The sequence below is a fragment of the Manacus candei genome, unplaced genomic scaffold, assembly GCF_025592945.1.
Source record: "Manacus candei isolate 608988 ecotype Guabito, Panama unplaced genomic scaffold, ASM2559294v1 h1tg000050l, whole genome shotgun sequence".
Classification (NCBI taxonomy): domain Eukaryota; kingdom Metazoa; phylum Chordata; class Aves; order Passeriformes; family Pipridae; genus Manacus; species Manacus candei.
In genome coordinates, this window is record NW_026138098.1 from 16,764,441 (window position 1) to 16,792,344 (window position 27,904).

The window sequence follows — 27,904 nt, forward strand, 5'->3', positions numbered from 1 at the left end:
CAAATAATGGATTTTTAAAGTACAAAATATTTGGGGCCAAATCTGCTTTCTGTTATGAAAATTTTCTGTACATGAAAAGTCAATTATGTGAGCTAGTTGAGTTATTAAGGATAAGATCTGGCTCTTCAGAAGCTGGAGCAGAACTTTCCAAACTTTTTGGGACAGTGAACTGCTGTCTATTATAGTCTTTCATTGCTTGTGTGTGTTTCTGGGATTCAACAGTGAATTGCTTAACCTGACTTTGCAGAAAACAGCTGGGGAGCCATTGGTTTAGAGAAACAGGTGTCATCACTTCACTGATGGATAGAAGTAAAAAATAGTGGTGTGTGCTCCAGTAGCTGTATTACATAATTGTGATTTATTTTGTGCGTGTTGTTACCTTTGTTTCAATAGTCATTGTAACATAGACATCAATTGAAAAGCGAGGTTTAAGTACATTAAACTACAGAGATTCATGTAGTTGCATTTGAAAGCCAAGATCACTCTGCTTTAAAAGATGGCAGTGCTATGAATAGAATGGTACCATCTGGTTCAGTATCTGGTCTTAAGTGGTTTTCTTAGCTTTAAGGTGGAATTTCATTATCTTTCAATTTTTCTGTACTAAATTTTTAATAATTGATTATGAAGTTAATGTCTGACTTTGTGTTTTGTTTTTTGGTCTCATGTTGGAAAATTTGTCTCAATTACATATAGATGATAAAGAGCAATGTTACTAGTGAGACTGTGATAGGGAAATTATTTCTATATTGTACAGCAGAGGGCTACATTTCATTTTGTAAGTAGTTGATTATTGACAGTACTGATTTATTAAGCGCTGAAAAGATGATGGATAAACATGAATATTTTAGATAATTTAGCTACAAGCTTTGAGATGGAATTCAAGCAATTAAAGTAACAATAATTAGCACAAGCTATTATAAGAAATGCCCCAACTCATAGCAATCATTTTTGTTTATATAAAGTTTGGGAGGTTTTTATTTACTGTTGTTAAAAATATGCAGCATGTTGATTTTCATAACATTCTTGCTTTCATTCTGTTTGGGTTTAAAATATTTGAATAAAACCACAAAGCTATTCATATCTTCATATGCTTCAGCAACTTATAATGTTTTGGAAAAGTCCTTGTATTCATGAAAACTGTTGGATTTATGGAAGAAATATCAATAATTGCTTTGACATATATTTAATCTAGTTATCCATTTGATCTAATAGAAACAAAGCTAACATGTCAGAGAAATAACAGGAAGTGTGATCTCTTTCCTAATCCAAGTCCTGTATCATTAAGACTTTGAGTGTATATTGAAATCAAATCAGACAAGTAGTTCTTCAGTGACATATCATTTGTTTCTATCTTAAAACCTATTGCTTTTTCTACTAGGGAAAAGTGGCCCAGACAGCTTGCATGTCAGCCTGCCAGCATCTTTCAATGTCCCTAATGCAGATGCTACTGGACAGTGAATTAAAACAAATAAGCATGGGAGCAATTCAGCAGTTTAATTTAGATGTGATCCAGTGTGAATGTAAGTATATATTCCAACCTACATCTGTCTTAACACTGAAAAAAGTTAGATAATGTAAGTTATCTTTTTCCATAATGTACTAAAACTTTGTCTTTTATGAAATGATTAATATGACAGTATATCTTCTTGTAAAAATATTTATAAGTATTTATATATTTATAATAAATATTTATAAATTTCTGGGAATTTTTTTTAAAAGTTTTTTTTTTAACTCAAGTGTGTGATTGAAACATACATTGTTTTTATTCCTAATGGGATCATAATCACTGTATCCAGTAAAGACAATAGTTTAGTACAGAATTGCCCAAAACTTCAATATAAATATTATGTTGAAATTGTTAAGAAAAAAAAAAAGGTCAAATGTCTGTGGAATTTTAATTTTTGTTCTTGAGTTCATCTATTATGGTACAAATTTTAGATGTACTGTAAGGGTCTCCTTACTCCTAAAGCTGCTACTGCCTTACTCACCATGCAGAATACTAGTACTCATTTAGTGTACATCAGATGTTGTTTTATTCTCACCATTTAAAATATGGCATCAGAGTTATTTTATAAACTGGTTCAAGTTCAATCCAGCACTGAAGGCAGGATTAATTACCTCATGTTTTGCATAGAGCTCATAGTTGAGGGCGAGCTCTTAATCTGTATGAAGGGAGTTAATTCTGTGAATATAGTTTTAATTGTTTTATAGTTGATGACTGAGATACAGTGGAAAGACTGACTAGTGATTTTTTCAATGCATATTTTCAGATTCTTCTACTCTGTTTTTTTCCAAAGTATCTTTTCTATTATGTATTTGAAGCATGGGTCTCGGTGATTTTGGTGACAGCTATATAATGGGGCAGTTCTATAAGTTGTATCCTGAGGTTTTTAGTTTGGATATGTGAAAAAAATTGATGACTACTCAATTAGAAGCCACCTATGGGAGACTGGAAATTTGATTTCAAGCAATTTGATTAGCATCACAAAGGATTCTTGTGGGAGTCCAGGGACAGAGTTAAGGGGCATTTTTGACATTTTAACCATACGCTTGTCTTTCCTTCTCCTGCCTTTGTTACATTCCAGCTAAACTCTGTAACGGGTAGAGCAGGCATCTTTCTGACAGTCCTTCACTATCCAGCCCTGAGGCCTTTCAGTGCATGGAATGAACTGATGGGATTATCTGAGTCAGACTGAAAAATTATTTGTGATTGTGACATTAAAATTTGTCTCGTGATTGTACAAGTTGGCCAAACATATCATGGTTTGACTTCTTTTGCTTTTAGTACACTTGATGTTGCAAATTTAATAGTCTTCTTGTCAGGTATGTGGATAGGGGTATGTGTTTGTTCATTTGTGTAGTTTTCTAGATGTAAAAAAGATCCCAGTTGTAAAAACAGAAATTACATAGTATTCGTAATACTGACATCATAATCATTCATCTAGACAAGCTGAATTAGGGTACCCACTGAACAGTCATCTGCTAGTGTAACGTGAAGAAAACTTACCCATTACCAAATTATTCAGTTTCTAATATTTAAAATATCAACTGTGAACAATGCAGTACTTCAGTACTCTGTATAGATTAATCATTTCACTATTTCACTCTGGGAGCATATGGCATGGGCAGGACATGACAAAGCTTGGGCCAAAATAAGACGTTTTCAGAAAGCTAGTAACCTGAAGATTGAAACACTTTCTTTCCACCACTGTGCAACTTTTAGCATGTGCTGTACAAATGCAAATAGAATAAGCTTTATTTCTTCCTTTGTGCAAAGCTTTTCAAGGATGTTAGAAAAAAAAAAATTGGTTTTGCACAGAAACCCTTTGAATAGTTTAAATGTAATTATGTAATTATTGTCAGGATAGTATGTTGCAACAGACGACATTTTGCAATCTGTGGAATAAAGGATTGACACAAGATTTTGCTCAGACAGCTTTGCTGATGTGGTTTCATTCATAAGGTCCATCACAAGCACATTCCAGGCCTCGCTGTGATGCCTGTGATTTATGTTCTTGTTCGTCACCCTCCCCCAGCTTTATTCTTTGATGCTTTGGGATTAATGGATACGACAGTGACATTTCAATTAGTGCTTAGAGTGTGCATATAATGCACAACTGTTGGGTAGTTTTCTACTGTATTGTATACATGAGTTTGACATTTTACTTCTAGACACAGTAGAGTATACTCATGCATTTTTAACTGTGAAGTTAGGTGAGATGTAGAAAGTTATGAATATCTGAAGATACATTTTTAAAAATTCTTGGCAGTATTCTAGATATTTTTTCTGATCTTTAACGTTGTAATTTTATTCTTACTTGTATGAACTGGAGAGACCTAAATAAAAGCAGAAAAATGTGATTACCTGTCAGGTTTTTTTCTTTTCCATTAAAAAACAATCAACAGTCCAACCAACAACCCAACGATCTGCTAATGAGCAGCAATCTGTTAAGGTCAGTAAGTGCTGAAGTTCTTAGTCTTCGCAGTGAATAGGTAGAATGATAAGTGGACTTCCAAGAAGTGAAGGTGGAAGGGAAGGAAGTGATCTGGTGGTGAACTGTGATTTCATTATTCTGCACTAAATTTCTGTGCAGTGTAGTACCTATAGTACCTAACTTTAAAGAGCAGAGCAGAAAATCTGGAAGCATCTGGTATTTTTGCTTAACAATAGTAATAGCATCAGCTGGTCTTCTTTAATGATTCATTTTTAAAAAAAATGTGATCATCTTCTTGCTCTTCTTCTAACAAGTTTTTTGGTTTCCTTGCAAACATTCCAAAAGCTTTCAGTTTGATTTTAGTTTGTCCTGTTCTAATTGAAGTATTTCTCCACTCTCTCTACATATTTTATAGCCTGGAGCAGTGTTTTACCTCCATATTTTACACCACTCTTTATCAGTGGTTATCTTCCACTAGGGTGATTAGGATTCTTGGAACAGTGTTCAGAAAACAGAACATACAGGTTCCACTGAATAATATCCAAAGTATAGTCTTTTGCTTGGACATCGCATTTCAGTTCTCCATTTTCAGGAGGAAAATGGATTGGGAAGGGGAGGCTATTTGCTATTTCTTGAAGATGAAAGTCAAATGTGGGCTGCTGTATCCCACTTTACAAGAAGAAAGGTGTGTATAATAAAAGAATAGCTTTTCGGAGACACCATCCAGATCTACATACCTTACATCAGCTTTTTATTAAGGAATTAGAACTTGTCAGAAATTCTAATTTTTGGAAGAGCTAAATGTAGTTTTTATAATTTATGCATTTTAACACTGCTGAATTGTGAGGCAGGATGAATTGGCAGAATGAAATATGTTTGAGTGGGTGTCTGTCTTCACCTAAATATGATTCTGTGCAAGGATGAAAAGTTTTGGGTCCTGCCTATAAATGAGCATGGGTTAGTGAAGAATTAGTGCAAAGCAGGATGCTGTGTATCTTCCTTACCAGCCCTACATAGGGCTTCCTGACAGTCCCTCCTTTTTCACCCAATATGTGGAGAGCTGCAGTTTCCAAGAGAAAGTGGTATCTTGACCAAAGTGCTCTCTGTGGAATGTACACAAAGGTAATCTCCAGGTGGGCATGCCGGAAGCTGGGGAACCCAAATCCTGTTTTTCCATGAAAAGGCACTATATTCTCCTCTGGAGGCCCCTCACTTTACCTGCCACCTCTTCCCTCTGGGAAGCCAGGTTAACTTAACTCACTTGAGACCATCCTTCATCTGCCAGTCACATATGGCAGCACGGAGTGAGGGGAAGCAGCCGATCTTGCTGGTGCTGGGGCCAGGGCTGGGGGCTGCTGCCTGGCCAGCTGGCAGCTCCCTCAACAAGGCTCCCCTCCAGGCGTGTTTGAACAGCTGGAGCATCCAACAGGGCTGCAAAGTGGCTGCTGGCTGCTGAGATTGTCACCTGATTCTCCACTCTTCCTTTAAAAATACATTTGTACCTTTACTGTCCTGCCTGTGAATCAGTGCTATGAGACTGAAGTAAAACTGTTCTAATTTAGCTTTTGATTCGAAGTCTGGACTCTAGTTTTTAATTTCTGCCATTGAGTGGCAAAGCTGTTTGTCAGGAATAAGTTACAGAATTCCCAGACCAGCAGAAGGGCACAACCAGATGATGTCTAAAAGTTGGGGGTTTGAGAGACTAAATGAAGAGACCCGGTAATATATCTAGATTTTTGTGGAAATTCAGTACAATTTACAGGGAAAGAAATCTTAAATTCCATTTCGCAGACACGGCCTTTTTCTTAAGATCTCCATTAACACACACACACACACACATATATATAAAAATCACATATATCCTGTACACAAAATATAATTAAAAGATCAAAGCAAAATCTTCAAAAGAAAATGGACTGAAATAATCTTTACAATATTTACATTTGACATTATAGTGTATGTGTTACCTCCCAACCTGTTTTTGTGTTACTACATATTTTTTTCATTAGATCCTACCTTCTTTATATTCCTAAACTGCTGGTTATACGAAGTATGTTGAGATTCTACATATTGAGGACACACATTGTGCCAAAGATCTTGTTCTGTGTATACAGGAAAAGTCTACACAGTATCAGCAAAATGAAAGGAGAGAAGATATTAACAAAAATCTTGTGAATATCAGATTGATGTAATGTGTATTTTCAGCTGATCTTTCCCAGATATTTAAGTTTGTGATTCAAACTGCCAAGCAGCCAATTGTTTCTCCCTAAAAATAACCGTTCAGTGGTGATCTTTGTATTTCATTCTCCTTTATGATAAAATTCCTGAATGCTTTTATGCACAGTAAAACAAACAACCAAGCAACCCCCTACCCTTCCAAATCCTCTTTAAACCTAGAATGATTGTAGGGGGTGAAGATTTTAAAAGATGTATATATGACAATGTTTCATTACTATCTGGAAAAGGACCCTTAGGACAAAGACATTAAGAATGTTAATCCTGTTCTTATAATATCTTCCTAAAATGCTGTGCAGTAGAAAATATTTAATTAGCTTTGTAAAATTGTTAGCAAACTTAAAAGCCCTGAGCTGAGGGCGGAGGGGGAACTGTCTGACCGTTACCATAAGTAGATTATCTTTTTGCCCTTTGAACTCATGAAATTGTAATAATGAAACAAATTCTACTGTAGTCACCTGTCAAAGTGATCCAAATGTGAGAATAAATGCTTGTGCTATAATGAGTGTCCCTGATGTTGTAAATGCATTCACTATATAAAATTCTAGGTAAAGAGAACAAAACTTATACAATAATTAAGTTTGGTACATTGTGTGCTTCTTGTTCTATAACTGTGATGATAGTAGGTACTATGTATAGAAACTAAATCATTCTGCATTATTTAATGCATTAGGTTAAATTCCAAACTACCTTAGCCAGATGAACAGCAGAAAAGATGCAAATATTTGCCCTGTGGCATGTAAGAATATCCCACTGTAGGAAGGTGCCTCCTGAACTGTGTAGTGCCAATAGCTAACTGAAACGATTTTCCGCAGGTCACACTTTTCAGTCATATTTACTTTTCAGTTCTGTGGCCCTTTCTTTGCCATTGACCTTCCTTTTCCCAGTGCTACCATTGTGGAGTGGCTGGAGGAGCTCCGACTGTAGTGGAGGAAGCTGGTCTCAGTGTACTGTCTGTGAACAGAAAGTTATACAGAGTCAGGTACAGATGGGCCTTACCTTTCAAGAGTAGTAAGGCTTCTCCTTTCTGATTTAAGAGGTCTAGAAAAGACCCCTTCTGACCATCAGGCTTATCTTCCTTATTAGTGTGCTGCCATGGCTTACAACTCATGTATCTCTTTTTAGCTCTTTGCTATGGAGCTTTGCTTGGATTTCCCTGCTGTAGTGTGGTGTTCCCATTTCAAACGCTGTGTTTGGCTGCCCACAGAGGCCAGCCTGGCTGTCCCTGAACAAAGGGTGGTCCCAGTGGCCATGAAGTACCTGCAGAAGGCAGCCATGTGGACCTGCAAGCCTTTAGCCAAGGCTGTTCAGAAGGGTGCTTGCCTAGGCATGGACATCTTTTGTTGTTCTCTGGTTTGGTGGTTGTACAGGCTGCTTTCTCCTTGCTGCTTTTAAAGAGTTTATTATTAGAAAACTATCTCTATAAAATGCTGAGTGTAGGATAAGCTTTTTCTACTGTTTTTTATTTTTCTTAATTTTTATTTTGAAAGTGTCTTTGTGGTCGATTAAAATTCCCTGAAAACTCCCCTAGAAAGTTGGTGTTACTTATAAAGTAGGAAAACTAGACAATTTAGAATTCAGACTTGAATACAGTAATCAGTGAGCATTTGACAACTGCTATTAGTACTTGTCTGAGACATTACAGCGATCTCTCTAGGGCGTATGATTGCTATTTTTTATTTCTTTACTTGACGAAGAAGTATTACAGTTCAATTCATTCTCCTATTACGTGGCTCTCATAAAAAAATTTTTGCACTACTGTAATACACGTAATAAATTCTACCTCTGCTGGTAAAGCTGTTACTCTGATACTATATTCATCTGTTACTAAACTATTCTTAATTATTCTGAGATGGTCTTATTAATTTCTTGTACCATTTAAGTAAGAGTCTGTATTTACAATTGTATTCCATATAATCTTTTTTGGACTTGTGAATAGTCTGTCTGAATTCATTAGTCTGCTTTATGTTAAATCCATACAGTCAGAAGTAAATGGTCGAGGCCATTATTTTACCATTGTGTTAGCTCAGACACCAATGTTTTACTGGATTTTACTTTTAATTAATCCAAATTTTCTAACTAACCATTTAAAAAAATATGTTAAGGATTTCATTGTACTACATGTTAGTAAGAGTCCATGTGGCATAGTAGAGCTTAGCTCTGTATCTGAAAATTTTTTGGATGCATATGTTCTGTTTCCTTTACCACTGAATGACCAGTTTCTCAGAGTTGAAAAAAAATGTTACCTTTCACTGCCTCAGATGATACTTCTCTAAAACTCTTGCAGTAGTACCTACTTTGTTTTGTTAAGAGCTCTGACTGAAGGGCATAAGAAAAATACTTTTAAGTTCTTTTGAAATAAGATATCTTACCTGAGTGGTGATGTGGGGCAGTGGCTGTTTGTTATTAACTTGTGACTGGGATAATAACAACAAAAAGTGTATTTATTTTTAAGTTTGGCATTTATTGATCATTTTCTGATTTAAACAATAGCTTTCTTTCATTACTGTGTTACCATTTTATGTATTTTGAATATAGTTTTGCCTTCTGATTTTGGCAGCCTTTTTTGGGGTTCAAAATGAGCAAAGTTCATTACTGACAAACAGGCTAAAAGGCGTGAACAGGCATTTCAGCTCTGTTCTGACTGTGGCACGTAGAGCTTTCTACCAGTTGTCTACACATTAAACTAACTCCCACCTTAGTGTTTTTCCTTTATTGCTGTTTGGCTAGAGGTGAAGTTTTTATAGCATGAATGCTGTAACAAAAGCAGATGTTTGAAAATATGTTGACAACCATGGAATTGGTATTATTTCAAAATTCTTCAGTAATCGTGCACCTCAGGCCAAAAAATATGTTGGTTTCTGTGGTTCTAGCATTGCTACTGGGTTAGAATTTTAAGTAAAATTCCTAACAATACTCCTAAAGGTATTATTCTTTTGGATTACTGTAAAAATTATGGAAAAGTTGTTTGTCAGTTTGTTTAGTTTTATCACTATGAGTTATTAGTTTAAACTAATCCAGTGAAACTAGTTTCATTTTAATGATAGCTAGCATTTATATTGAATAGAGCTTGATTTTCTGTTACATTTAAAAAAAAAATAAATCTACATCCGTAATATTTTAACCTTTTTTTTCCAGTGTTTGCTAGTTCTGAGCCTGTGCCAGGATTCCAGGGAGACACCCTGCAGTTAGCTTTCATCGACCTCAGACAAGTAAGACACTAGTTTGGTGTTTTTTATCCTACTAATTTCCCCTTCTGACCAATGCTGAAGTTATTAAATTCAAGAACCTTTCATGTTTTTGCATTCCCATGTAATTAGTTGTGAAAAGCAGTTATTTGAAGTGTTATTAGTGGCACTATTCCCTGTAATTTAGCATAAAACTGTTTCTCCAATGTGTGGTTAGGGGGCACTGTGCTACTGGTGGTACTGTTACATGAATATTAGATTGAATTTTGGTCCTGAAAATTTTGTAAAGATCTCATGATGCCTTTTTGCAAGAGTGTACATGTTATCCTGGTGTGCGCTGGCCTGGTTCCATTCTGAGCATTTGCTTCTGTCTGTACAACTACTCCCTGGATAGCAGAATCGGGCATGGTATTATTTAACATTTCCTTTCCTGAATTTGTTACACAGAATTCTTTCAAACTGTTCGAAAGCAGCTTTATTCCAGCTGGCTGATCTTTATTCTATATCAAATTTATTTCTAAATGCCGTAATATTGGAAGTGCTTTTCCACAGATCTTGCCAAAAGGAGGGTTTTTCCAGACCGAAATCTACTAAAAAATCTACAAAAAGCTTTGTAAATTTGGACACTGTATCCACCCATAGCAATTGATTTTCAAAACCTTTTCATGCTTGAAGTTAGCTTTTACAAAGGATTTATTATTTCACAAAATTGTAAGTATAAGTGTTATCTAAATAATTAAATTAATCATTAACTGCTTTCTGCGGATGTTGGTGATATTTTTCAGCACCATTATGAGCCTGTCAAAGTCACCAGAAAAGAAGAGAAAGTAGAAAGAATTCCATACCAAATTATCTATGTAGTAAGAATATTTTTGTTTTTAATAGTTTAGTAGATTTTTAACAGCAAGATTATTAAAAGACATTTCAGAAGGGAAAATTCCTGAGGCAAAAGTATTTCAGTTTCTCCTAATAGTTAGAAAGGACTTCATTAAACTGTCTTCTTGAATGAAAAAATTAAAAGGTAGAGTTGTCTGTTAAATTCTCACAGTAATATATCAATGAACAGGGATAAGTGGGGACTACAAATCCTGAGGAGGGATTTGTTCATGTGATACTTGTGTTCATGTGATTCTTGTTCCAGAATTCAGCATATAAAGATGCACTCTGCCAGACTTCAAATACCACAAGTTTTGCCTTGACTAGCGGCCTTCCTCTTTCGGATTCTTTTTTATTGTCTTTTTACTGTCAATGTTAAAAATGATTAAACATCTTCAAATTTGTACTTAGATCATTTTAGTTGAAGGGAAAGAATGCTGAGAGATTTTGGCACGATTTCTGTCATCCACCTAAGTGGTATAAATCCTTGCAGAGTCTGCATTTGTTTCAGGGGAAATCATGATTTCCAGCTATGAAGGAGGGCCAGGTGTGTACATACTTGCTACAGGAAATAAATGGGGTTTTATGTTTTAAACACTAACTGTTGAGTATGTCACGTAAGTAGGTATTACGTTGCTTATGACAACTCTCAGTTTATGTTAGCAACTTACAGTTCTCTCAAACATGTTATAGAGGATGGTCTGTATGTCATGAGTCTGATTTCAGATACATTTAAACAGGAAAGGTCTCTTTATTGGGTTGCAATTGAAGCTTGTATATGTAGAATACTTCTAGTATATTTGTTTTGGTTTGTTTTTTACTATATTTTTGTGTGTATCACCAAAAGGTATTGTAGGCACACGTTAAAAACTTTTATCATTTAGTAAGGATTTTCAATACTTTTCCTCTTTTCCTTTTTTGTGATCCATTTCTATCTTAATAGGGTGGATGACAGTTCTTTTCAAGAATACTTAGAAAGGCAACAGAGCCTTTTTCAGAAAGTTCTTATAAAAGGTCATGCTTCTGTTTTTTAGTTTGAATTTGATACTTCTTCATGAATTGCAGGATATGAAAGATAAGGAAGTAGGTCCAGTGGTCAGGTTTTACCTGCCCACCCGGACTGTGCCCTGAGGTCAAACTCCTGATATTCGCTGTTTGGTACAGAGGAGCTGATGACAGGTAGGGGCTGATACAAGGGGGAAAGCTTGAACCGTATCAAAGCTAAAAGGCAGGAGATTTGGGACTCAGTGAGAGACTGTAGCTAAAAGATGGATCAGCAGGATTGCCCTCTTCTTAAAAAGCAACTGACCTGCAAGGGAAAAGACTTTATCGTCCTGCCAATCACATGGTTGCTAATGGAAGCCAGTTATCTCAACAACAGCTTACTCTCTCTCTGTTGTACTAGTGCAATGTGTAAGATTAATGAGGATTGGGCAGTAGAATATTATAGCATGTTTTACTAAAGAAGTGAAGTCACTTACAAGGAGCCAGCTTGGAAGACAGAGGGAAGAGCTACACTTGGATGATTACCATAGAGGGAGGGGCAGCTTTGAAAAGAATTGACATAGGTATTTTCAACCTAACAGTTCCTGATCCTCTGTCTTTCCCTAAAGACAATGTATAGACAGCATGTTGTCCCCAGCAAGCCCACTTTCCTGCTTCCTTCTTCCCTCCACAGACATAGAGAAGCAAACACAAACAGCTGGCCTGAGAAACAGTTGTGTCTAAGAAGAGAACAGTAGGTAGTAACAGGAAGCTCTTAAGAGGCCAGGAATCAAGAAAGGGCAAGCACTTAACAATGAGCCACCTCTTTCTCCTTATTCTTTTCTGCTTTTATGCTCTTGTCATACTTAACATGCTCCTTAAAGATCTTTATAATCTGAAAAAACCTTAGTCAATAAAGATTTCTGTGCTATTTCCATAACCACAGTATCTCAGCATCTTACAGAGGTGACTTGGTGTGGTTGGCTAAATCACACATAGTGAATCACATGGCCATGATCATATAAAAACTTGCAGCTCCATCTAGTTTAGCAGGTAGAAAATTGGGAAAGATTCATGGTTCTGTACAGCTGCAGTAACTGCATCATGCCTTATACCACTTGTCTCAGCGTATGACCTGAGATCACACCTATGTGCACACTTTGATCCCATTTAAAGCCACTAAGGCACAGGCCATCTCAACAGGGTGATTATCAAAGTGGCATGTGCTGCTGTGAAGGTGACCAAGCTCTCCTGCAACCTGCATTGCTCTCTGAAGACCGTTTCTTGCTACTGCCTTTAAAGGGAGCCTGGGTAAATAGTGCAGCGTCCCAAAGTGAGGTGGAAGGAACTTTGGGGATTCCACTACCAATTCAGATCCTAGGTTAATTGGAATTAACCTTCAAAAATAAACAGGTTTTAGTTTGTTCTGCTTGAATTAGTCTCTGAGGAAGCTCAGCCTCTGACATGAATTAGTTTTTTCCTGGTTATGATCTGTTCTTTAGTGCCTAAAGACTAGGGTTACAGTTCTGGAATGTGAGGTAGTTTCTTGGATGTCCTGTACACTTAAATACTGTGAGGAAAAGGCCTGAATATTACAATTTGTGTATTATTCTTTGGAGAGCTAGTGTAGTGTGTAGTGGACAAGAACGATAACCTTGTGGTAGGCTGAGAGGTCAACAGTTGCTGTCCTAAGCTGAATGTCCTGATTCTTAACCAACTGGGTGGTAACAAATACCTGTTCTTGAAATCAAATAATTTCCTTCAGAGATATAACCTAACCTGCAAATGTAGCTTCACTTTTTTTCACTTTGACTTCACAAGTTTTTCCAGGTGTTTCTCTCCACCATGAGCATTGCTTACAGACTTCTTCCTCTTCTGTTTATCTGAAATAAGTACTATGCTAGCTTGATGAGTGTGGAATTTCCTTATTTTGCTGGGGTGAGGAGAACTGTGTCTCCTCTGTATTCTTTTGGCACTGAAGTACATGTTAATAGCCTCCAGTTGCTGTCAGTGTTGGTCCTGCAACAGGGGCAGCAGTCTCAAGTGAAAATAATCATATGCTGTTAGTAACCCCTGAGTTAAGCAACCACAGTAGCAGTATCTCCCTCCACATGGCAACACAGAGTTTACAGACTGATAGTGGTGTCCCTTAGACTGGGAGGCCAAGGGCTGTGAATGACAAGGTCCATAAGTTCTGCATACTCATGGGGGAAAAATCTTGGTGATTTTCAGCAATTTCTGTTTGCATTTTCTCAATGTTAGGGGTAGACACAAAGTCATAATGCAATCAATGCAATTAATATACAGAATAATGTCCCATGGAAACATTAGAAGATACATTTTTGTCAGACTTCTGTTTATGACGTGTGTTATTAAGCATGTGGATAAGCACTTCTATGAGCTCAAGTTATCAGTAGTACACAATATGTATTCCATCTGAAAATTGATACCTGATATTTAAAAGGATCATACATTTTCTTCTCATTCCAAAGCATTGTTTAGTTTCTTGGGGTGCTTGTCCATTTATTTTGTAATGTGTTTTCTGGTGAGAAGTATTGCCAACCTTCAGAACTCTAGTGTTATGTGTAACAAATGCAAATGTAAATTTATTTGAAAGGGAAAATTCTTGCTACTACTTAATATAGCCCTCCTCTTTCTTCTTTGTTTCCTATTCATTACTGAGAGATAATATTGTCCCTCTGATAAACTCAGAAGTAACTCGTAGGTAGAAACTGTATAACAGATCATTGGGCTTTAATCCCAGCCACAGGATTTTCTGCTGCTGAAGGCAGGCTGACAGCTCAGTCTTCCCCACTGTTTTGTTTGCAGTGTTTAATTTGAATTAATTTCCTGTGGTAGTAACTGTGTTTCAGCTCGGGCTTGTCTCAGATTCCCCCAGCGTGCAGCCTGCCGAGGCTCTTGCCATCTGTGTTCCCTGTGGAGAATGCTCTTGAGCCCTTCAGTAGACCTTAGAGGATAAGTTGCAGCCTGTTGCCAAACCTGTCCACCATGACTCTTGGAGGTTGAGGGCTCTAAAGGTGTGCTATGGCTCCCTTCACAAGCTGCCAGCCCACAGAGTGCCAAGGCTTTGAAATTAATGTGGTACACCCACCCCTGGCCTCTATTCCAAAAAGGAGGCTTGAACTGAAAAAACATCAGGATTTTCCAAGAGAAAGAAATTCCCAACAGTATGTTTAGGAGTAAGTCTTAAAAACTTCAGAGTTTGAAGATAAAAGTAAGCCTTTCTTTCATAAGGCAACAGTTTGAATTTTTAATTAGCAAGTAGTACAGAACATTTCATCTTTTGCTTCCTGAGGGAAATGGTTGCTGAGACTTTCATCTTCACAGAGGCTCTTTCACAATGCTTACTGATCCCTTTCCCCCCGTTATGCACTCCCCAGGTTCTCTGAACAAGCAGAGGAGCAGGTTACATCTGTAACATGAAGCCCAGCCTCAGGGTGCTATGTAATGGGATTTGTGCTTCTCCAGTTTTCAGTGCAATGCTGCTTATTTAGCTAAAGAAAGGAGCTCAGATTTCAGACAGCAACAAAACAGGAGTTGCATCTCCCTGGATTTCAGAACACAGATCCTCACTTTTCCAGGGAGGAAGGCAAGTCTCTTTGCTGGCCTTTCCCTTCTATGTAAATTGACTTGGCACTAAGGCAGGAGGGCTTGAGGCACACTGTGAGCAGAACAGGGACATTTCAAGGTTCAGTATCTCATGTATTTACATCATACAATGACAGCATGCATATGGATCCCTGTGTTCAAAGTGACACAGTTATTTGAGTATGACTGCAAGCAAAATGTGTGTTATCTGGCTTGCAGTGGCAACACAATGTTTTTTCAGAGTACTATATTCTTACTAGTAAATGGGAATTCTTCACACAAATGTGGCTACTTGTTTGTAAGCACTTAAATTCCCCAATGGAATCTCTTACTTTTGATTTCTCCTTTTCAGCTAGATTCTCAGAAGCCTGTAGTTAAATCACAGTAGGATCAGGTCACAAGCTGTGTGTGTAGATACTTGCGAGGAAGATCTCAATCAGTGCTCTGTACACAGAAGCAAGCCAGCTCATTACTGAGATGGGATTTATACCTGCCAGCTGGTAAGAATTAGGAAGCTTTGGAAACAAATGCACAGAAATTAACAGCGGGTGGTCGAAAACAAGCATGGCTTTGGATACACTATCTTGATAAGGATTTGCAGAATCAAAGCAGGGTGGCAAGCCAGTCATTTCCTGGCAGTAAGTATTCCTACCCTGTTACTGCCAGAAACTAAAAGCACACATGCCAGATATTAGGTGTACGTGTGTTCCTTGGGACATTAAATCAGTCATCAAATTCAATGCAAAAGAAATTGTATCCAGTTCATCTGAATGCCCCTTTTTCAGCAGAGAAGTTCAAATAACACGCTGATCATCGACAAGCTTTTTGCTCTAGGTCCTGGCATACTGACAATGATGGGGCACACCTTGAAAACAGATTTGGAAAACTCAGTATACAAATGCTGTTACTTCAGTAGATCTATCAATATCTCACTTAACTAAAATGATGTACATATGGCAATTTAGCTACAAGATTCACTAAGGCAAAAACCTTACCAGTTTCTCCAAAGGAAACTATAGTAGATTGTGCACAAAAGGCTATGAGGTGTAAGGGTATAATGCTTAAACTGAATGTTATCTCTTAATTGGCAGTAAAGAATGCTGTTACCTAAACTATGGAAATTAGATAAGAAAATAATTTTCTTATTTTTTTTTTAAACTAGTTCATTTAAGAGATACAATTCTCTTAGTTCTCCACTTACCAAACTATATACATGCAAGAATTAAATGAGCTCACAAGAAATCTGTACTGTGTATTTAGAAAATTACAGAACTTGTGAAGTACTGGCTCATCTTGACTTAGAAACATGCAGATAACAGCCTTTGAATAAGAACATAAGCCTTAGTTGAACAAGAGGGGATTTTTTGTTGTTGTTAGGCGAATTTATAACTTTTGGAACTGAGACAGGAAATGGCAATTGTTGATCTCATTTGTCATGTACAGGTGAAACACTTGACTTAGAGCTGTGCAGGGCAGTTTCATCTTCTAAATACTTCATCATAGAAATCACTAAAAGCTTCATTGAGAGGTTGATCAAAGCAGAAATTGAGAAAAAAGAAAAAAAGAAAAGAAAAAGAAAGTAGGCAAAAGCTGCTGTCAAGACTATTTAGGTGGATATATCTGAGTCCCTATCTGAATACTACCAACTGTCACGTTTAATCAACTTTCAGCTCTTCCTCTTGGTCATCAGTACTTTTGCAAGACACGGTTTAGAAATAGTTAATCAATTAACTCAAAACCTACAGAGCTGTTGTTATGATGAAAACTTCATATCTCTGGAAAGCTTTTCTGTTCAAGAAAGCTCATCCTGTAGTTACAGAGGAAATTCCTGTAAAACTGTGACCTAAATGGCAGTAAATTGTATCCCACCTTGGTAGTTGAATTGAAATTCCAAGTACACCCTGTACATAATGCCACTACCCCAATGCTTCAGTTTTCTTGGGCAAGATACTAAATTTCTTCAATAACTGGCATGCTATGTGTCTGGAACACTTTATGAAGCACTCATTGCCGAGGACATTATGAGAGAAGGCACTAAATAAACTTTATCTGGAGGAGATTTTATTCTTTTGAAGAAGGACTTGTTGGTAGAAAAGTTTGAGAAGCTTCCCTTTTAGATAACTTCTTGATTAACAAATCTAAGTTGATCTGTGTGCCTATTATATTTGTAAATTCCTATGTACCGCTCCTTTGAGTCACTGATATACATCCCATTCAGTGGAAGTTATTCAGAAAAATTAAGTTTCTCTCTAGTTTTCTTCTACTATCAGTTGTGCTCCTCTCCAACCCTTGCCTTTTTCTTTGTCATGTAAGAAATTATGTACATGCAAGGAAGGAAGATTTAGGTGCACGACTTCCCTGAAGTTTGTGAATACATTATATCAAGCTGTTGTCTCGCTGCTGACAGCTGGTTGCTGCAGGATCTGTACCATTGTGTCTGGGCCCTTCTGTAGCCTTGAGCTGGTGGATGGAGTTCAGTTTTGGAGCCCTCCCCATCTCTACAGGAGTTCCTCTGAGTCCTGTGAGCGGTATGTGGTTCCTATGAGTAATGAATGAACATGGCTAATTGAACAAACAAGAGAAGAAAATTATTGGTTTCATTCAAGTTACGTGTTGTTTATATTCTCTTGACATCTGTAAGTCCTAGTCTCCCATCAAAGAGCCATGGGACTGGTAGCTGCATTAGCATATTCAGTAATTTCTGCCCCAAAATTGTTTACATTCTCCAGCCTTAGCTAAACTGGTAGTATCACTGGTATGTAGTATGTACTGGGCAGATTTGCCTTCAGTATTTTTTTCAGTTGCATCAATCAACATACCTAGGTTCCATTCTTTCTCTAAATTATCTGTCAGTCATAGGTGGTGGACAGAATATCCTGGGTTTTTTTCCTTTTGCTAGTTTCTTCTGTTAAAAAAAAGTTAGTCCATCTCATATTTGGAAGTCACTGTAGGGCAAATGTAAAGCCCAGTAAAATCAAAGGAATCCTTTACATCAAGAAAACAAGACTTGTTCTCTGCTTCAGGACAGTAACAACACAACGAAGGAACTGCATTGCCATAGCATGGCAATGACTTGAATTAGTGAAATGTAGTTAATGAATGTTTATTCATTTGGATCATAGTGTCTTAGAAAAAAAGATCATATGTTCAAAAGTGTTTGTACAGGATGCACCATAATGTGACAGTGATCTTCAGCTGCAGAAATACAAATTAAAAAGTATTACTTTGTGTAGCTGACTGCCTCCAGTCAGTCAGTGAAATTTGGGAGATGAATTTAGCACAAGGATATTAATAGTTGGCAAAAGAAATTATTGAATTTCATGCTGTTTCGTAATAACTGATTTCTGAATGAAGTGAACTATATAAGCAATATGACTGAACCAGCATGTTTTTAGGCACAACTTATCATATATGTTAACATTTATGGCTCTTGTGGGTGTGTCAGCTGTATTATATTACAAGTTGCACTATTTTAAAGAATATTGAAATAACAAATGAAGTGAAAGATTCACATGTAGGTGAAATATGTGTCAGAACTTAAAGAAAACTTTTCCAAAGGATTTTCTCTAGAGCACTGGTAGCAAAGGAACAGTTCAACTAAAACCCTGCAATTATAGAAAGTGTGATGGTGGGGAAAAAAAAGTGAATGATAACAGCAATGAAAAAAAAAGAAAAAATCAAAATATGGGTAGGTGAAAGCAGTAGCTGATGGGAAGAAAAGACCGTAAAGGTATGGGATGAAGGGGGAAAAAAGGGAAAAAGTAGGTTCGTGTCTATACATGTACTTTGTTGTTATCCTTTTCTTTCTGTGTTTATCATTTTCCATGATTTATGCTGAGACTCATTAGGAAGATTTCTCTTTTAAACAACAGAAATTTCAAGAGATGTTTTTACCCAAAGAAGAGAAAGGACTTTCAGAACACAGTTAATGTCCATGAAACCATCGGATTGCCTTGTTCCCAGGAGAACGCAAGCTTTCCCGCTTTCAGTAGTGTGCCTCCAGGAATTCGTTCCAGGAGGACACACAATTAGCCCATACTCTTCCAAAGTGCACAGTGTAACACGATGCAGTTAAACCAGAAGACAGTTTTCATCTTTTGACCCTGTGTCAAACATGTCAGTTGAGTAGCTTACCTGAGAAGAGAACATAGGCCATCAGATATTTTCCCATAGAAAGGAACATGCAGTAGATACACACACAAATGCAACTTTAAAGCCTGACTTATTTTTGAAGTAAAAGAAAAAGTGGCCTTTGTAAGTGGTACAACTCAGTCCATTGAAATTCTTCTTTCTTTTTGCCAGTCTGAAATTTAAATAAAAATCTTTACCCTTGCTTTTGCTATATGAGAAGGACATTAAAAATAGCTCTTTCATTTTAGGCACTAACAAGATATTGAGTCCTCTGCAAGGATGGATTTGATACTATCATTCAAATCCACATCCAAATTATATTTTTGGGAATGGTAAAATATTCAGTGTAGTGTCTACATCTTGCATCTATTAACATGCAGAATAGTTTAAAAAGTTCACAATGAAAGAGAGTGATGTTGAATAACTCCTAGACAGAAACACACAGGTAACTGGGTGGTGAGTGAGTTGGTGGTGGTGTGTGTGTGTGTGTGTGTGTGTGTAGGGGTGTGATGTGTGCAGGGGAAACCTGCATAACTGGTAGAAAAGGCACAAGCTAAAAACTCAAATGACAGTGTGAAAAAGTCCCCATACCTTAATTAAATAAAACCAATAATGTGATTTAAACTTCTTTGCTTTAAAATTACTTTAATAAGGGTGTTAATTACTAGAGGATTAACACTGCTTACATGTGATAATAGATGTGGTCAGTCAATAAAGGGTGAGAATAATGTTCGTTTAAGAAGCAAAAGAATCTAGCACAGGATTACTCATCAGAAAGGGATAACATTTCAAAGTGGCAAGTTAAAATCAGGGAAGAGTTTTTCGAGTTGCAGGAGGCATTAGAGGCTGAATTTTGGCATCATTACCCAACAAAAGTTGCATGTATATTGGGATGTGTTGGAGCTAAAATATGAAGAGTAATTATTACAAATGACGTATAACATAGTTTGGAATTACTCTGTCTTTCAGAGCAATTGTAACAAATAATTTTTCAGACAAAACATTTTAAGAAAATATTGTCTGTAGAAGTGAGGGGAAAAGGCAAAATCTAAAGGAAAAAGATCAACTTCTAAGGAGAATAATTTCTTGAATATGTGTTTCTTAGAAAAGAGGTTGTACTGGACTATTACCATTAAGCAGAAAAGGTTTTTCCTAATATGTTTGCAAACAGTAGCAGGAGGAGAAAGATCTTCTGCAAAAAGCCAACAAAAAAGCAAATCCAGGTTTCTTGTTACTGCTGCCTGCTGGGCTCAGAAGCCTCTGCTAAACCAAGTTGTCTATACAACACGTTAACAAAAACAAGACCAGGATGTTATGTGGGCTGTAGTATTTACTAAAATGTTTTTAGAGTCATTTGATAGATATAAATGTGGAAGTAAATGTCTTGTTGAAGCTGAAGAAGAAAGTGAAGGTTGTCCAGGAAAGAATATGAAACTTCTTTTCTAGTGATTTTGGCTTTGCTTTTAACTTGTCTTCATTTGCATTCCTAAGCTATTGATTGTGGAATTCCTTGTCCAGTGGTTCCCAGGTCTAGTATAGCTTTCCCTAAGGGATGTAACTTCATCTGTTATGAAGGGTGGTTATGCAGCCATACCCTGAGTGCACTACTTTGGAAGGAATAACTGTCTGTTTACAGTAAACTTATGATGACCAGATCTGTAAGTGCCAGTGCCTTACAGATTGCATTGAATTTTTGTTTCTGGACACAAACAAAATTATGCTGTTTTGTGGCCTGTTTTGTCTTGGATTTTGGTGGCTTTCCACATGTTCTGATTCAGCACCCAAGATCAGCTGAGGTACTTTATTGGACAGTTGCTGTATTTGTATCTGCTTCCTGCAGAGGCTTTTCAGAGAGACACTTGTATATAAAATTCTGAGTGTTTTAATGGCCACTTAAGAGAAGAATCTGGAGCACTGCGGCTATAACTTTTTTATTTTAGATGTGCAGCTTTTGAGAAATGCACAGATCTTAAAACAAACCAGACCAAAAAAAGTTTTAAACTAAAAAATAATTACTCTGCTGTGTTGAAAGAAACTATTTCCCCTTACCTGCTGTAGAACCCCAGGTCACCTCAGGGGAGATGATGTGTTTCATAGTGTACACCAGAGATCATGGACCTCTGTGGAGACCAGATGCTGCAGATTCAAGAGGTGCCCATAAACGTTATAGACCTGATATATATCCTCATGTTAGGTTGAATCAATCTCTGTAGCAATGTAATTTCAGTATATTTCGTAGGTGTAATTTTCTCTGGTGTTTTTGTCCGTGTCAGAATATGAGAAAAAATAACTGGAAAGCTAGGAGAGGGAAACACCCTGTTGGCCGAATCACTAGTTCCCAGTGCCCTGGATCTGTTCTGTGAGCTGCAGCTTCACACTGAGAGCTGAGGTCTTTGCCTCCTCTGGAAGCACGAAGCTGATGCCATGGAGCTGTGCCGTGCTTACTTGTCTTCCCGTAGGCATCAGTTTGCATTTGCACACCAGGGCTGTGTATTGAAAACTCCTTTCTTCAATCCTAGAAATAATCAGGCTGAAATTTAAACGTGGAGTTGTAATTATACTTGGAGAGCGCACTGCAGATGTTTAGTTCTAGGGCACGGCAGCCTGACTGTATAGATTAGATGTGCGTGTATACAAGGGCAGTTTGGATTAGTTAGTTAAAAACAGCGTTTGTCAGATAATGATTTTTTGCGGTATATGTACTTGTAAGACTGCAGGCATCTAGAGTTGCTCATGTGGATACTGCTAAATATTAAATGGACAAGAGTGTTCAATTCCAGAACACAGTATGGAAGTTGAAATGAACGTGTTTTGTATTTAAATTTTATTCTAGTTACACCAAATTAGATTATTTTAAGTTAGTCACACCTTCTCTAAGCCAGAGAAGGTTAAAATTCAATTTTAACTTTAGATTTTGAAAATTTTGGATACATTTTTTTAGTGAATCAACTCAAATGGATTTTTACAGGAAGGATTAAGACAAATGATACAGTTTTAATCCCCAAGAAACTTATTTTCAGATACTGTGCCTCATCACGTGCTATTTATGGCAGTATTTCACAGATGAGCAAATAGTTTAAAGCAAGCCTGTTGTAAGTTTTGTGCAACTGCAAAGAAAGTGATTATAGAATATTAAAATTTAAATAAACTAAACTGTAGAAGTTAGTTTCAGTAAATGTCAATATTTAAGTACTTCTGGCAAACATGTTTAAAAAACACCGGAAGCCAAATGAAAATGACAGCTTAACTTTAACTGTGCTATATTAAATGTTCCTTAATTGTAACATCTGAAATTCTGTTTTCAAAGTCTTGTTCAGGTCAGAACAGATGGCCTGTTTTGGGGGGCTGCAGTTGTCACCTCTGCGTGCTCTGTGGGTGTGTACACCTCTGTGTCGGAAGCTCAAAACCAAAAAAAATGGTGAATGACCTGACCATTGCATAATACACAATTTTTAATCCACACAAATTTTACCATTGACATAGTTTTACGCTTTGTCTAAAGGGACTTTGTGTACGGACTAACACGCTTGACAGGAGCAATTTGGCCCGAGCCCATGCCCTCCGGAGCCTGACTGTCTGCCAGGCTCCTGCTTTTCAAACTCTTCCCTGTTTCTAGACTCAAAAGACGGTTCTTTTGCTACTAGTCCAGCTTATTCTGTAATGATGAAGAACAACACACTTCATAATAAACATTTTCACTGTAATTAAACAAATCTTCTTTGAAGAGGTATTACTTGTTGCTATATTGTTTATTTCATAGGGCCTGGCTATTTATATTTGTCTCAGTAACTATTTTTCAGTGCCTTCAGATGTTACATCTTGGGCTGCTTGAAATTTTAATGGGATTTATAAAAATTATACATTGTGGGTGTTTTTCTGGTTATGGTAACAGCAACAAGCTTGTTCACATGACTTCAGCAGCAAGTGTTTTATTTTGTAGGCAGGCCTAAATTCATTTGAAGTGCCAAAGAATAAAAAATGTATTTGGACTTGTTCATGAATATGACAAGACCAGGCAACTCTGAGTGTACTACAACATCCAGATTTTATGAAAAAATTCTGCCCTTTGCAAGAATTTTTGCTTATAAAAGATACATGAATACAAACAACTTTCTTAGCATAACAACAATTCCCAATGGTTCAGCTGTCATAACCTCTGAGTTTATACATTGTACATTTATGAATGTGTTAAAGATTGTATCCCAACATTCAAGATACTGACAGATATGATTTCACTTATAAATTTGAAACAGATGGTAGCATTTAAATATGAAATCGTTTCATTCTTGTGAACATTTCAATGTCCTACATTTAGACACAATTTCTAAATGCATGGCGATTAAAAAAAAAAAAAGGCACGTTTTAATGCAGCGGCTTAAAAACTGAAAGACACTGCCTTTCTAACACAAACTATCCTTCCTTTGAAAATCCAGGGCTCAGTTTTCAAAGCATTGTCTAGGAATTTAGCCTGCGACCCCCATTGACACTAATAGGAATTGCATAGCTAAGTCCCCATAACATCACTTTGAAAATCCATTTGTTGTACCAATCCAGAAAAAGGGTAGCATAAACTATAGGGAGACATTCACAGATCAAGAGATCAATTTACACTTTGAAATACAAGCCCAGTGTGCATTATTCCAGTTATGTGATTTAGAGAGGGGATTTTAAATTCACCGCATTCACAAAATAAGTCACCAGGTGTAAATAAAACAAAATATTTTGGCAAGTGGCAGGCAGACTTGCTAACCAGGCTAACAAGATATTTGTCAGCAGTAACGAACACCTGCTGATTAAGTGATAATTGTGTTTGGTTGGTATGGTGTTATTCTACCATTAGCAAATTCTTTTTTTTCCTTCAAGCTGGACCTAGATATCTATATTTTAAGTACTTCTGTTGTTCTTTGCAACCAAGAAGTGTTTAGAGTGAACAAGACTTGTCTTTGTCCAGTTCTGATTCTGGTCCTTGGTGCTCTAGTTCCAATTTAGTAAGTGCTTTCATGATGTGCATGCTTTAATAAACAGGGACATGACATTTGGTGAATAATTGTGGTGTTATCTATATGGTTGTGCAGGAGTCTTTGTTAATTTCTTGGAAATAGCTGTATACCTGTGTAAGGTATATTCATGTGTACTTGTGCACAAAACCTAAGCAAAGATGAAAGAAGTGTTGTTGTTGTTGTGTAGCTGTGTTGCTGCAGTGCCTATGCGTCCCAGTCATGGACCATGGCCTCATTATGCTGGGCAGAATATAAATAAGTGTTTTAACAAAAGAAAGGCAGCGCTGCCTCAGAGTTCACAAACTGATGAGATTATAGCTCCACTGAAAGGTTAACATTATGTCAGAAATTATGAAATAACAATGATTCTGGTTGACAGGCTTCCTCTTCGGTCATCAAACCCATTTGTCCTTCTGAATATAAGGTGTGGTGTATTGGTACAGTGTGAGCTCCTTGGAGTAGGAAATGTTAAGGAATGGGACATTTGTGAGTGGCTCTTGCAATTTTACTGTGTTTAAAATGAAAAAGTCCCTTTCATGATTGGTACTTTTAGCTCCAAAACCCAATAAAAATTGTAATAATTGAAATAATAATGTATTTGCTATTTCTTAGTGACTTAAATGATACATAGCTAACAACAGTCACAGAGTTTTTTTCCTAGGTCGAAAGCCATGCATCCTCAAGGAGAAAACTGTAATGTTATTTCTGTACTCTTTCCTAAGAAATGGTTGGGTGTAGCTTGCAGTTGTATATGCTTGGCACTGTTCATTTCCCAGAAGAGTTCACCGTATTCTAGGCTTTGGGGTTTTTTTAATTAAAGAGGTCAAAATCCATTATATCAAAATTTCAAAGAATTTACCAATTAGCTGTAGTCTGTGATGCCCAGCAGGTGGCTTTTATACTATTAAAGGGAGATTGTTTCCATCTCTGATCAAAGCAAAACCAAAACAAAAGAAAATATAGAATATTTTGCTGTACACAGTGCAAACCACACGCTGTGTAAATTATATGTGAAAACTGTACATGAGAGACTGTTTAGTCATCCCACTTCCAAGAAAAAGTTCTATGTGTTTTCACACTGGTCCTCACGAGGATTTTAATGGTAGTGTCTAAATCTGTTTAGATTACTGATTAGCTGAGGAGGACAGCTTGCTATTTTCTAAAATGAAGACTGTAGCATTTTTGTTATTTAAAAGTAGAAGTAAAAATGCACAATTAAGTAGATGAATGAATTTGGTAGAAGTGAAATTAGAAAAAACTGAGTGTGCTGGAATGTCCCAAGATGCAAAAAAAAAATTCCAATTTGCACTTTTCAGTGAATCTAAACTTCCCCGATTTTTGCCTACTTAAAAGAATGTTTGTGACCTTTTGACCCTTTTGTTATCCCTTACTCAGAAGGGCCTTTATTCTGTAAGGCTTAGGTATAAAAAAATAAAAAGAGCGTTAATGGCATAACAGTCCTTTCTGATCACCCTGTGTAAGATGTTTATGCAAAGTGTCAATAGAAGCAATTGGCCTAACAGTGTGACAACCTGCTTTGCTTGGAAATGGGCTAATCTCCTGTTTGGGTTATCCAGAGGTCAGGTAAGGATTTCTTTCTTCGCACTCCCTGTAGCGCACGGGTACATAACCTGCAAACACTACAGGGCAGAAATCAGAAGCAACTGAGCCCAAGGATGCCACAAAGCATTTCTGTTTAATCTTGACCATTTTGCTTATTCTCATGATTTTTTTTTCTCTGTCTTCTTTTGGTTTTTCTCTTCCTGGTCCCATCCCAGAGAGTCTCCTTGAGCGTATAACACATAATGATGACAGGGACTCTAACAATTTCATTATCTGCTGCTTCACTGTGTTGGGTTGTTTTTTTTTTTTCAAACAGGCATCATCCCACTCTTTTTTGAAGTTCACGTGGAAACCTACTTTAAATCTCAGTTTTTGAGGGCTGCCCCCGTTGCCCTGTCACAGCAGGCTGGAACTCAATAAGAGCTCAGGCAAGCGTAGCAGGCCAGGCAATGGGCCTTGGCGGGCTGCACGCTGTGAACTCCTGCCTCACTGAATCAGCTTCTGTGTGTTTTTATAACTGCCTTTTTTTTCCCTGTTAATTATGTCCCAAGGCTGTGGAAAGACAGCATTTATCTGTTTCAACAGACTAAGCAGCAAGTGTTCTGACATGTTTATCAGGCAAATTGTACCTGACAAAAGGTAATTACACATGCAATCAAGTCCAGAAGTAACTGGGTGATTAGGGGTTAATAAACTTCAACATAAGAAATATTCTGCTTGTGAGCAAGGAGAGTGGGCCAGAAAGACATAACTGACAGTGGTATGTTAAAAAAATTACTTTCTTTGGATGGAATATTTGACTTTAACGAAAGGTAAGTAGGATATTGAGTGTACAACTCCTCATTTTTATCTCCAGCTCCTGAATCACTGGTGTCTGTTGTACAACCAAAGCTATTTGCTAACACTCATGCTACTTCAGAAGAGATAACGGCACCATTCCAGCTTGTACTAAGCTACCTTGATAATTTACAATTAGGATTTTTGTAGTATAACCAACACAGTTGCTGTTGTCTAATGGACACTGCCCCCATTTCCATCTGCAAAGCTCATGTCTCCTCCTGTCTCTTGCTGTGTTGACTCTGTTCATAGCTAGTTCCCAAAGTTGCGTTCTCTTCCAAGATTATTCCTGACAGTTGCCCAAAAGTAAAAAGGAAAGGGCATCTGTATGATATTTGAGGATGTGACAAGAGGCTCAAACGGCATTGAAAGGGCCGGATGGTTGATTTCAGCAGTTCCCAGTGCACAGAATTCTCATGTAATTACAAGATGGCCTAAATACAGGACTATGGCTGAGCTGCTCTGAACTTTAGGTAATACAAGACAAAGCTTTAGGGAGCAATGAGGAACAGTAATTTCTATCCAAACATGACCATATCACCTAGACACTGGGAAAACACGAGAGTGCTAACTATGAAGAATAGGTGCAAGTGCCCTATTTGAAATCAGAATTCTGTCCCTAAAATCTTAAGAAATTTTCCCCTGTAGCATCAATATTGTAATGTTTTGTGTTAACCGATTCTGTTAGCTAGCAAGGTCTTAAAGTAGGACCTCTTTTAACCAAAATATAGTTTAGTATCTTTTACAAGAAAATTGTTCTGTTTAAAATAAAAATATTCTGAATAGAAATAGCAGTGTTATCTGTATCATGTAAGAAATTACTATAAACTTTTATGTAAGTACATATAAACACCTTTTTTTCCCCAAATGGTGTTTATTTCTGTCAGAGAGACCTAATATTAGTCATAAAAGGCATTTAGAAAGTACCTAGACATGAATAAAAGGTTAGAAACCCAAAGCATTGTAGGACATAATTTGAAATAAAAGTGCAGAACAGCAATGAGAGGCGTGAGTTCCCTATAATGTTAAAAGTATGTATGTGACTAATAATGTGCTGGTTTGAGAAGGCAACACAATTTCATGTACAGTAAAAGAAACATGCTGCTTTATGATCATCAGCCCTGATGGTTCCAATATGTTGGCTAAAGTTCCCCTTCTATCACACCTTTAGAAGAGGCAAAATCCTCTAAATAAGGGGAAGTGACTACCCTATTTTATAAATGTAAGTAAGCGGACAGTCTGTTGGGTGCTCTGTCTGGTATACTTGAAAGGTTAAAGCTTTTTGTTGTTGTTGTAGTTGGTTTTTTGTTTTGTTATGTTTTGTAATGACTCAGACACACACACTTCTCTGCAAATTACTCCTAGTCAGAAGTGAATAATTGCTTGTGACTCCTAGGGAAGCATATTCTGCTTCATTATAAAATACTCAGGTACAGTATTGCCTGTCTTAGCGTATTCTTATTTTTCATGGGTTTTGTGGGATAAAGAGAGTACAGCAGTACCATTGTTCTTGGGTAGGAGTACATATATGTAGTTTATTTGGTGC

At 37.0% G+C, this 27,904-nt stretch overlaps 1 protein-coding gene across 9 annotated transcripts in view; it reads left to right on the forward strand.

The window, feature by feature from the left end:
* The window catches only part of EXOC6 (exocyst complex component 6), an 87,254-nt gene that overhangs the window by 53,466 nt on the left and 5,884 nt on the right, over positions 1 to 27,904 (forward strand). For 8 of the 9 annotated variants that reach the window (XM_051800550.1, XM_051800553.1, XM_051800552.1 and 5 more), the window contains 2 exons: positions 1,379 to 1,520; positions 9,309 to 9,382. In XM_051800550.1, the coding sequence (XP_051656510.1) occupies positions 1,379 to 1,520; positions 9,309 to 9,382 (216 nt within the window). Of the gene's footprint in view, positions 1 to 1,378; positions 1,521 to 9,308; positions 9,383 to 27,904 lie in introns of those variants that run through there. The other variant, XM_051800559.1, reaches the window with a different exon arrangement.